Below are 12,468 nucleotides of genomic sequence, written 5' to 3' on the forward strand. Positions count from 1 at the left end.
TTCAATTAGAGCCTGGCTTTAGTCAGTGCCTCATGACAGAAATTATTCAATATTTTTCCCCTCACATTGTTTGGTTTACACATCACTGACTCCCTTCCTTTTGTACTCTGTTTAGAGTGGCCATAATGTGTTGAGCTTTTGTGTCTGCCATGTCACTGTCCCTTTCACCGTTGTCTGGTTTTGTCAATTGTGAGGTGCAATGACGCTATTTTGAAAACAGGCTCCTAGGAAGGGTGTTGCTATGTGAGGAGGGGTGGCTGCACTTTTAAAGATACTACAGAGTAAATAATTTCACTAGGGCCCACAGCTCTGAATCCACTGCTAATCCCAAAGAGAAATCCTTTGGGTAGAGAAATGAAGTTTAGCTGGCTTTCTCAGGTATCAGATGGCTCATAAAAACTAGGGTTTCAAAGATGAATGGGCTCGATTGCGTGATCCCCGTTAGACGTTTCTGTGGAGCGAGAGGCAGGATTCACCGAGATTAGGATGTTCTGCATGTGGCTAAATTTGCCACGACCACTACTTCAAGCCATAGCAATCCCAAGAAAGCTATTGATAAATCTCTAGCGCCTGAAGTAGCTGGTCCAACAGCCTTATATAGAGCCACGCGTCCCTTAAAAACCTGTGACTCTATTTCCCCCACCAAGGTTCTCCCCACCCACTGACATCTATAAAGGTGATCCACACGCTTTGCCACCTCGAGAGAACTGTTGTGTTTGCGAGAGCTCTTCTTTCCCACTGTTTGAGCTGGTGGGCTGGAAGCATTGCGGCACCTCCCCGTAACCGTAACGTTACTCAGACCCAAGGATTGCTCTGACATCTATGAAGTGCCGAAACCATCCAAGTTACCAAATTGGTCTGTTGGACTGTCAGATATTTGAAAGCAATTATTTTTATGGATAGGCTAGAACTACAGTCTCCTTTTCCATACAAGCATGGAAAGTCTTTTGCAAGAGAAATATCTTTTTAAGAGACAAGCTTTTGCTTCTTCAGAAGAAGGTATGGGTTCCTGTTTAAGTTTTGGGAGAAAGGAGGTTTCATTTTGTAGGACTATGAAAGCTGAAAGTGTATTTTAGTTAGTATCTACATCTTAGAAAAACGTACACTTTCAGATGAGGCTTAGGGGTGGAGCAACTATAAAACAATCAGAGAAAATTGTTACAGTTTTTCTACTTCATGTTTAGTTTTTACAAAACATTCCAACGTACCCTGGCAGTTACTGACTTTACACCTTTTATGGGCTTTGAAAGTTGTGTAACCTTTTCAGAGGAAGGTGATAGACACAATATCTATTTACACAAGGACACATTTCCCCTTTCTTTATATTCAGTTTATTCAAGGTTTTATTTCCAAGGTCTTATTACTATAAAACTTAAAGCTAGACAAGGTCTGCCCTCATGTCAGATAAAAAAATTCCAAAACAATTTTGATGGCTCAGAAGCTTATTATTTCATACTTCTGGGTCCTAAATAAATTACAGTTATTTTCACATTCCTCTTGAATATCCTTCAGGCATGATAATAAGCATATTTTTCTGTATAGTTTCTTAATACTTTCTTTTTGACGGTGGGTATAAAGCAAGTTGCTGAATGATCACGGATTCCGATAATTAGAGAGTCTTCCCAAATCTTTTCTCTCCTTCTGACATATTGTTGGGAGACACGTATTCACTTGATGTATTTAATAAAGCATTGTGGAATTGTTGGCAAATAGATGTACAATGCAAATAGAAATATTTGTGTATAGCTGTTGTTTGGGGGCCTTTCCTCAGTACACCATCACATTGGGCTTGCTGAGGAAGGTGTTGTTAGGCTTTTTTTTTTTAGCCTTCAAAGGGAATTATTGACTCGTGTTCTGAAGTACAGTTTAGCTAAATACTATATCCTTAGAGTGTCAGCATATTATAGATGTAGACAGAAAGTGAAGCTGAGAAAATTTCTAAGTGATAGAAGCTACAACCTCAAAAATTCAGTGAAAGGAGAGGCAAGGGACATGTGTATTTAAACATCAGTACAATGACTAGTTTCCTTTGGTAAGAGTTAAGTAAGGTAATCAAAACCACTATGAGTTCTAGATATAGAGGAAAACTCTAATATGTTTACCTTTGTAAAACAATAAACAGCTATTAAGTCTTTGAGTAAGCAAAATTTCACTTAGAACACTGTGACCCAGGATTATGGTGTCTTCCTGAAAGATAGCAGAGCTTAAAAAAAAAAAAAAAGAAGAAGAAAGAAAGATAAATGAATTTACTGTTGTGAATTCTCTGACCAATATCTGTTTTTATGATAGTTTGGGGGAAGGGAGGATCCTTACTTTTATTCTTATTTGCCATTATTTTTATACTTCTTATATTAAGGAAGAGGTTTCAAGGGGAAAAGTACATAACTAAGATGTTATTACCTGCATGTGGGAGCTTATCCAGAGCCCCAGCAAATTTATGGAAATTTTAACCTTTTTTTAATCACTACCACAGTGCAACTGGAAAGCTCCTCCAGGTAGAGGGAAGCTGCTAGCATTTCTAGAGGGTATGAGTGGCTGCCATCTTCCCAGGATGCTCCCATCATAGGAAGCTGAAAGACGGTCCGAACTAGCCCCTCCACATTGGAACCATGGGATTGCAGAAATTCTTCTCTCATTCCACTTAATATGCATATTTTTTACATAGCTAATCTGAAATGGAAACATTTTTATCCCTACATTCAAAACTGCTTTTGTTTTATCAGCTGACATTTTACAACTCATTAATTTATAATGCGGGTTTAATGCCTTTGAATGTTCCTGGGATAAAAAATTAAAGTGACCAAGCTAGTTTGTATAAAGGCTGACTATGGTATGTTCATAGCTGTTCTTTTATAACAGTGTTTTGTGCTGGAGAGCATGTTCCATGGGGATATTTCAAACTAGCATGATCCCTTCTTTCTAGTATTAATTAATCTTGCCTCCCCAAGTGATAAAGTTATTCCCATTTTTAAATCAGGAAATTAAGGCTCATGCATTTCAGTGATACGTAGTCAAATTCAGAAGAAAATTTTTGTGTGTATTTGTTTTGTTTTGTTACATCTGTCACGAGACCCTGCCCCCTCGTCAAATGAGAAATTGACCCTTGAATTTAGTCCTATAATCTTCATCCATCCAAGTGCAGAGGTAACAAGTTAATTGTGATCAAGAAGGGGTCTTGATGAGAAGTCCTCCCTGGAAAAACAAATCACTGCATAAAAATTCTGGAAGAATTGCTGCATCCTGTCTTCAGTAGTATTGTACCTGGAAATCGAACTTTGGGAGGAAAGAGAAGGAATAAAGGGCTAGTGTTCAGGTGAAGGGTCTTAGACCCTTACCACGAACACTTACCACACAGAAGGAAATCTTAAGAAAGCAAGTAGGCCATTAATCCATTGGCTCAAATATAAATGATCTCCAAGCATCTAAGAGATTCAGGAAACCAAATGACTCATAAAATTCCTAAGGAGTTCTTTTAAACTTTAAGCCCTATAATCAGAAGAGACATTTTTAAAATAAGGCTACATGTCTCCATCAAGTATTAGCTGCAGGATTAAGCATACTGTGACTATCATGGAGCTACTACGTAGGACACTTTTGCAAATTAATTTTTAAAAGAAGGGCCAACACCAAAACTGTGGCTGCCATGTGTTCAAATCTTCTCTTTTTACCTATACTTATGTTGTGGTAGGAGATGACGACACTAGAGAAATAGTCCTATCTTTATTTTATTTTATTTTATTTCAGTTTTTTAAAGATTTATTTATTTATCTGAGAGAGGGAGTGCATGATCCGGGGAAGGACAGAGGGAGAGAGAGAATTTCAAGCAGACTCCGCACTGAGTTTGGAGCCAGACTCTGGGCTCCATCCCACGACCCTGAGATCATGACCTGAGCCAAAACCAAGAGTGGGACACTTAGCCGGCAGAGCCGTCCAGGCACCCCTGTGGTCCTTTTTATTTCAGTGGATATCAGTGTTCTATACTTCACATTGTTGCCATCACACATAGAAATTTTAGGCTCCTTCTGTCGATCTCATAGACAGGGAACATGTTGTCATTATTTTTACCCATTTGTATCAAGTTTCCTTGGATGACAGACCAAGGCCACACAGCTGGTTACATGTTGGGACTGGGATGAGAAGACAAGTCTTCAAGCTCGTAATTCTGGGAACTGCCTCTTTATTTCTATTGTTTCCAAACTATTGTGGGAAACATGGGTGTATCGTTAGATTCTGGTAGTTGATCAAATTCGTTCTTCTATAACTCAAATCAAGGGGATCCATGAAAGTAATAATCATCATAACAACTCAAAATTGAGCAACAATCTCTATTTTGCACTGTGAAAATCCCCAAAAGTCCCAGGGATTTTCATTTCCTTACTCTGATCATGTGGAGTTTACACGTGGATTCCATTCTTCACTGAGAATTTGTAATACCGTGTGTGATTTTGTGTGGCTGTCGTAGCTTGAAGACGTGCTTTCGAGCACTGGCTTTGCCAACGTCAGGCTGCAGGGACTTAGGCGAGTCACTGGACCTCACCTTCTTCATCACATGTGGAAGGTTGACTTCGAGTGGCCTTTTAGCACTGCAGCTTTATGATTCTCTTTCTCCAAATGGATTGTAAGCTTCCTGAGGTGAGAACAGTGCATCCGTGTATCCTCTGGACTTACCACATTGTAGGTTCATTTAATGAATCTTCAACCATCGCATTGAGAGATTTATTGGCACTCTTAGCTTGAATGGACTTATAGAAAATCATTACTGACCACCTGATTAACAACTAACTGTCCATAATCCACATATGTAATTTTCCTTTACATCCAAAAACAAAAACAAAAACCAACTCGTGCTTCTGGTGAAGATGAAGTATTACCCCTTAACGTCAGTTCTTTTTCATTTTAATACGTTAGCAACTGATATCTTGTTTGTACTCCAACTGACAGAATAACGTAGAGAAAGCATATAAGTATGAAAAGGGGTTAGTTAGGTAACGTTGTATAGGGCATCTTCAAAACAACAGTTCTGGTATTTCAAATGTCAAGCTAATTATCAGCAATGTTTAAATGCTATGATAGGCCATTTTTGCAAGTGCTGAAAATTTCCGGCAGGTATGGACATTATAAAAATGTCACATTTTGCTACTGTTCTGTTACATGTCACCAGAATAGAAAAATCTAGAAAAAAATAAAGTTATGCCAATAGACAATAAAAAGAAACCATTATTTGTTTTGCATATGATTGTAAAATTAATTGGTATAGTGATACAATTTAGAGTATTGTTTACTTAGAAAGAAGAATAGAGAGGATTTAATATAATGTGATCTGCTGAAGTGAAAATAATGCTTATTATAGATAAACTATGAAGAATTTAAATATAGGTTTTTAGTAATGCATATTCAGATATATCTTTCCAGGCCCATTTGCTATAAAGCAAATTTAAGTATCAGCTTTATACCCTTTGGTAACCCCATATTACACATACAGTTTTAGAGAAAATGAAACTTTAATATGATTCCACATAAAATGGTGAGCCATGCCAATAATTCATATGCACTTCATATGCAAATAGTTTTATCTTATCCATCAATTATCATGTAAACATGGTATCACATGGCAAATTTCCCTGTAATACAGTACAGTACCTGTATGTAATTATGGGTGCATTTTGCCAATGCAACTGTTAACACAGAATTGTAATTAATTCCTCTGAAGATTACTGGGAGAGTTTTGGATACTGATGCTGTTTTTGGACATTTATTACTGCTCTTTAGTTGGCTTTTTGCTGTGCCTCAGAGACAGATGTAAAATTAGTGTCTATTTTGAGCCAGCAAACAGTACATCTTTCCTCTTGTTTATTGAATTGCAGAAAGGAATTCTTTGGGCTCCCACTTCTTTGTGGTTTTGAAGTAACTGTCTGTTTTTCTGCCAGCCATGTAGCTCCAATACATGTATAAAATCTTGCTGAGGCTCATGCAAATGGTGGCTTATTTGACCTAATGTAAGGACGGAATAGAACTTTGGTACGTTATGTAGGCAGTTTGATGCTTTTGAATGCTGAGCAAAAAATACGTATCGTAAGTTCAGAAATAGATGATGGACTAATATATTCTACCCAGTGACCCTCATTTAAAACCAGTATACATTAGTTATCATACAAAATCGAATCTCTTCTTTGCAGAGACAAAGCTGTGTTATTAAGATCTCTTAATGCCAATGGTGATGATGGTGGGCAAAGGATGAAAACAGGAACAAATGGGAAAATGAGCTTATTTTATGCCACAATGTAAACGGGGGTAAACCCACCCTCTATTGGCCAAAATAAGAACATTTTGTGGTGACAATTTCTCCAGTAATTACACGAGGACATCCACTGACTGGACTCGAGAGAAAAATTTAAAGGAAAATCCTGAGGATTTAGAAATGGGGGAGGACTAGGTGAGGAGCAGAAAGGAAAAGGTCCATATTAAAGAGTTTAATTCTGATTGCCCGAAGGTTAGCCAAAAAGAGCAGGGTGAAAGGATCTACTCTGAATTCAGATACAAAAAACGAGCTTTGCTATGAATTGTTTTACCTGGATTTAGAAAAAGAAAAGGGGGGGGTTGTTGGGAGTAGGATCCCAACACAATGGCTATGGGAATGGATATCCTAGTTAAAACAGCTCTGGAAAAGATGGCATACTGCTTCTGTAAGTGAACTTGACAGCAGTTATTTATTTAGTTTAAAAGTATTTACTACTATTTGTGAGCAAGAACCCTAAAGGTTGTGAAGTATTGTTGGCCTGTGAAGGTGATGGATGCTGTACTTCTGACCCTATATGGTGAGACATGACTTCATTGTTTGTTTAGATTGTTCTGATATTTGGGACTCCTCAAGGGCTGTTCATAAATCATTTATCTCTCCTTCTCTCTCTCTCTCCCCCCCTTTTTTTTTTTTACACAAGAAAATATTTCAATTGTATTGCTGCAGGAACACTCACGTGTCACACGGGATATTGTGGTCCATGCAGAAAAAGACCTTAAAAGGCATGGTTTTTTTTTTTTTTTTTCCAGGATAAAGGCCTTTTAATGCCTGTCCAGCCTTAGATAATTTTATTCACTCCTTCTGGACCTTTCTTTATTCCTCCTGGGCCCAGAGATCAGTTTTTAGGAGGTGGGTTGAAAGCTTCCCAGGCCTTAGGAGCTTTTGTTGTAGCCACCCCCCCCACTCTCACCAGCCCCCCACCCCCGCCCCGAACTCAGTGTTCAGAAAATTTGTAAAGAATCTTCTGCTTGTTGCTAAGAAATGGTTAAATCTCAGTCACCAGGGGGAAGAAAAAAAAAAAAAAGAAGCACATTATTGATTGTACTAAGGTATATCTGGACCACACAGCTAGAGCAGAGATGTTAGAATATCTCTCTTTTTGTAGATCTGAGGGCATTACCCAGCCTGAACTTGCCTAAGCCCTTGTGGTCACACCTCTTGAAAAGGTTTTGTTTCCCCCGTCAATTGGTATTCAAACCAGGTCAGCAGATTCTGTTTGCCCGGCTCTGCTGCCGTTTTCATTTTAATTTGCACCTGTTGTGCAGTTGTTCCGAAGGCAAGTGCAGACCCGCGGATTATACAAAGATCATATTATGAGCAGATATGCACGGTGTAATCTTTTTGTCCCCAGCCTCACATGACAAAAAAAATCTCTCTCTTTTTGTTCCTTTTTTACTCCCTGGGAACCTGTCAAAGCAAACAGATATGACTGACTAAAATTTGTAACTAGACATGTTTCCAGAATTCTCCAAAAGCATTATGAACCTGACACACAATCCTTTTCATTTTTTTCCTCCTTTTCTGCCACTTTTGTATAATCCGATAGCTGGCAAGAGCCACTTGAGATAGCTCAGTTGATAACTTAGCGGAGGATTGCTTTATTAGGCGCAGAGAAATCAAAATGAACCTGAAAATTGTTTGCGCTTTTTTTTTTTTTCCATGGGCTTTTTTCCCCCCTTTCTCTCTCTCCCTCTTGTTCCCATGATGTCATGGTTCTAACTTGTTTTTTTGTGTGTGTTTCTGGAGAGTTGGGTTAACAGTTCTTGGCAATCCTGTGTGTGCGTAACGGCTGGTGTGTTTCTCTAGCTGAGCTAATGCCCCGTGTTTATTACTCTAATCTTTCTTGTCTGGTGGTAAAGTGGACAATTTATGTACTAGCATGTAGGCCGAGAGCCTGTGAGGGCTGACTAATTCAGAAACAGCCACCTTCAATTGAGTTCACAGACCTTATTTACAGGCTGTCTATTTTAAGAAAAGCTACTGAGCATTGCTGGGACTGAGGGCTGCAAAAGCAGCCCGCCGGTTCTTGTGAGTTATTTTAACATTTGTGTTGGTCTTGCCTGTGTCACTTTGAAATCTTCTGTAATTATGGCACTATGAAGACATCTCAATAGTGGTATTAATGGCCCAGAAGATATGGCTTTTCCTCATTTTCTGCTTAAAAGATTGGGATATAAATGGCCTTAGCACATGACGGTTGACGTAGAAGCAACAGTGAACATTTGAGATTGAGCAGGTTTGTGGATGTGTTTGTGTATTGACTAAATAGATGGACATTGTGTGTGTGTATATGTGTGTGTGTGTGTATGAGTGTGTGTGTCTATGGTTTCTAGGAATAAAACCACAGCTAATACAGTGAAGTCATGTCGTATTTATAGTACAACATTTTATAGCACACACTCTGTGTCACTAAGCTAATAAAATTGTCAATTGCATATCTATTTAATAAGTTTGTTTGGAGTATCGAAAGTACACTTGCCGTGCGTCTCTTTACATATGCAATATAGATGTATTTCTGAGGATATGTGCTACCGTTGCTTTTTAGGATTTCCCGTCTTTTTAGCAAAAAAAAAAACTATTTAAAATCAGAAAGAGTACGCAGCGATAATTGAATAAGAATAAAAATGCTAAAACATGAAAGATATTAATTATATTTTCCTGACATGGCTGAGTAATTAAGTTATGAAAATATTAATTATTTTCCATTTAACTAAACAATTAGGGGTGACTGATATTTTTCAACGAAGTGTTCAGAGAGTGTGTGTTCTGTGCTTTCTCTTCAGTGGTGAACTATGACAATGTAGTGGACACGGGTTCAGAAACAGATGAAGAGGACAAGCTTCAAATTGCTGAGGAGGACGGGATTGCTAACCCTCTGGACCAGGAGAGGAGTCCAGCTAGTGTGCCCAACCATGAGTCCTCCCCACACGTGAGCCAAGCTCTGTTGCCAAGGGAAGAAGAGGAAGATGACCTAAGAGAGGGTGGAGTGGAACATACTTGGCACAACAACGACATCCTGCAAGCCTCTGTCGATGGTCCAGGTAAGTGTCTACGGCCACTTGGCCCCTTCCTGTGCCATCTTAAACTAATCTTGACTACCTAGTGGAACGTTCATGACTGGATCATTAAAATATTTCTTTGCAGAATAGAGATACCAAAGCTTGTGACAGATGATGAAGTGACGGTAGCGTTATCACATTATAGCCCTAACATCTTAGGGAGAGATGATGTTTCCGTCTGGGTGCAAGTTGCCCATGAACTATGTTTTAAACACACAACAGGAAGTCTTTGTACCCCGGTTACAACGTGCAGTTTAGATGACGTGAGCAAGCTCTAGGCTTTCGGGACAAAATGGAAGCAAAAGTAAAACACACAGCTAACATCGATTTGGAAATTATATAACAATACAGACAAGTAACTATCAATTTAACGTAGTTTCTATGTCTGTCTGACACCTTCTATTGTAATTCAACCATCTAATCATTCTCCTTTGTTAAGTGTGACTGTGATTTCACACTTTCACCTGGTCAGGTAGCTTTCTTATTATGTAACAGTTAAGTACTTGATAATGATTCCTGCTGTTTGGTGGGAATCTCTGGGGAAGTAAAACCAATCCAAGGACAGCTATCATAAAAATAAGATAAATTATGTTCAACCCAAAACTTCACATGCCGCTCAGCATATGGAAATGTCTGGGTCTAAAATTCACTTAGGATGGAACATCACTAAGGTATGAAATGATGAGCAGAATCAAAGAGAATTAATCCTATTCCCATAAACTCCCTCTGCCCCTCTCTGCTTGGTGAAGTGGCTTGCAAAAAAAAAAAAAAAAAAAAAATTTAATGACTCTTCCAGTTGAAACCATGGTGTCTCCTTAAATCTCTATTCCCAAGACCCAATGAGAGCTGTCATGATTTACCCCCCCTTTTTTTTCCTCTAACGATATAAATAACAGTAGCATTTTTATAAATAGGTGAAGTGGGTGGGAAGGGAAGTAAGAACAAGAGTCTACCTATATGCCATTGTGATGTCGCAGACTATAAAGCCTCGAACCTAGGCATGGTAATTGTTCGGTATACTGGAAGGAGGATAATAAAAGCACTTCCACTCTTAAAGAAAATTAAATGTGAAAAAAAAAAAAAGAAAAAAAAAAAAGACCGATGGCAGTTTGAGTGTAGTGTATTTGTTTTTCGTTTTCCTAAATTGCCGTGCCAAGTTTTGTATTCTTTCTGTTTCCAATTTTGCTTTCGGTGAAGGTTTCTCGGATCTCAGCAATCCCACACATAAACATTTATCGTTATATCCATTAAGACTTAAGGTTTTAGATTTTCAACTATGAGGGAGAACTCAGCCAAAGATGCTTGAAAGATAAATACGTTTAATTAGGGGCAGAGGATGATCATTAAAGGAAGTCTGACTGCTGCAGAAGTCATTAACAATCTTAAATGAAATTTTTATTTTTATGATAGCCATTTACATGTATAATAAGAGCCAATGATTCTTGGGAGCAGTGTGACAGAAACAGAGTGTGGCGAGAACTCATGTAAGACATACTATTTAAATGAGCTGGTGTTAGCTATTCATATTTGTTAATGAACTAGATATGCAGGGCTATAAGAATGAATGTTCTGATGCTTTAAATTTTAATATCTAGAAATCAAGGGTAAGGACCAATTACTAGAATTTCCACCCTTAAAGGAATAATTAATAACGATATAACAAATGTACGACCCCAAACTTCTAAAACAGAAAAGTTTAATTTTAAAAAATTAAGATCAATAATTGAAAAACAGCCAAAACCGTAATGTCAAACTGTAGGAGTTTGTGATCATGGCAGCTTTTTGTGCTGGTCATGGATCATAATTCTAAATGTTTTAATACACAATAATCCATACGAGTGCATTACAGACCCTGTTATCACCTGTAGTTAATGGTGCCTGTGATACAAATGAACAGGCTGTTCTTTGCTCTTACCTTTATGGTAAATAAACTAGCATTCTGGAGTCACGATAATTAAATAAAATGTAAATCCCTAATCTCATTTGGCTATTTGGACCCAGAAAGTTACCCGGCTATTACCTGTCTAGTTCTAATGATTAGTAATGATTTATTGTTCTTTTTTTTATTGTTCCAAAAGTGCTCTGATGTGGTGCCTTGATGTCTAATGAAAAGAAATTGGTCTTAAAAAGCTACTCATTGTTTATCCTGACTCTCAGATAACACATTTTTCTTCTGATAAAATATTTTTCTTATTTATTGTTCAAAACACACAGTATAGACAATAATTCTAATTCTGGTGCTGTTTTATTTAGTAGTGTTTTATCCCTGGTGCCTGGCTGTCTACCATCATACCCCAGCACATAGCTTGACTCTGAGATAAGCCCCCTCTCCGTTGCTCTCTCTCGCATGCATTCTGTAGTTTGTCTGCAGGATGCAGGTTTTCAACTGAAGAGTGCGGTGGAGCTCTTACTGTGCCTTTCCGGTTCCAGCACAATCAAAGTTTTGTGTTTAGAATTGTCCTTGACATTCTTTCGTCCCACAATGGGGTGGACACAGTGTGCTGGAAGCCATGACATCATTATCATTGACACAGACTTAAATAAATCACCTGCATCTTGGCCTCTTTCTGCTTATTCAAGGATTCTTCATCTGAAGGAAGAGAGTGTTCTTTATTTTTACAAACCTTCATCCCAAGGGTGACTGGAAAATGCAAACTTTTACAAGTGTTTTAAAAACAAATACACTATGTGGTTTTAGACCCAGTGTGCTGAGTCAGAGTTGTCTCGGAAAATGTTTAAGGTTAAGCGAGAGGCAGAGCGACAGCCAGGGTTGCCTGTAATTTAGAGGAGATGGTCTTAATCTATGGATTATTATGTCCTTCTGAATATGGATTTGCAGGAAACGTAACTAAATAGGCATATACACAGTATTTCACATACGAACCCGAAAGGATTAGTGTTTGATTTTAATAAATTGAGCCTAAAGTTCAAAAAAAGGGAAAGGTTGGTACTCAAGTGAATTGAAGCCAAGTACATTCTAGGTAAAAGTGACACCATCTCACTTGCATAATCTTTGGTAAAAGAGGGTTCTAGCTAAGGTATTACCACAGAATGCAATCCACACAGAGTGCCAACGACACATTTGTATACTTAGCATTTAATAATTTGGGA

At 38.2% G+C, this 12,468-nt stretch overlaps 1 protein-coding gene across 5 annotated transcripts in view; it reads left to right on the plus strand.

Moving 5' to 3' along the window:
• The window catches only part of ZEB2 (zinc finger E-box binding homeobox 2), a 134,861-nt gene that overhangs the window by 80,049 nt on the left and 42,344 nt on the right, over window positions 1-12,468 (plus strand). For all 5 annotated transcript variants that reach the window (XM_046018506.1, XM_046018507.1, XM_046018508.1 and 2 more), the window contains exon 3: window positions 9,082-9,339. In XM_046018506.1, coding sequence (XP_045874462.1) covers window positions 9,082-9,339 — 258 coding nt within the window. The remainder of the gene's footprint in view (window positions 1-9,081; window positions 9,340-12,468) is intronic.

This window comes from Meles meles, chromosome 9 (genome assembly GCF_922984935.1).
Source record: "Meles meles chromosome 9, mMelMel3.1 paternal haplotype, whole genome shotgun sequence".
Classification (NCBI taxonomy): domain Eukaryota; kingdom Metazoa; phylum Chordata; class Mammalia; order Carnivora; family Mustelidae; genus Meles; species Meles meles.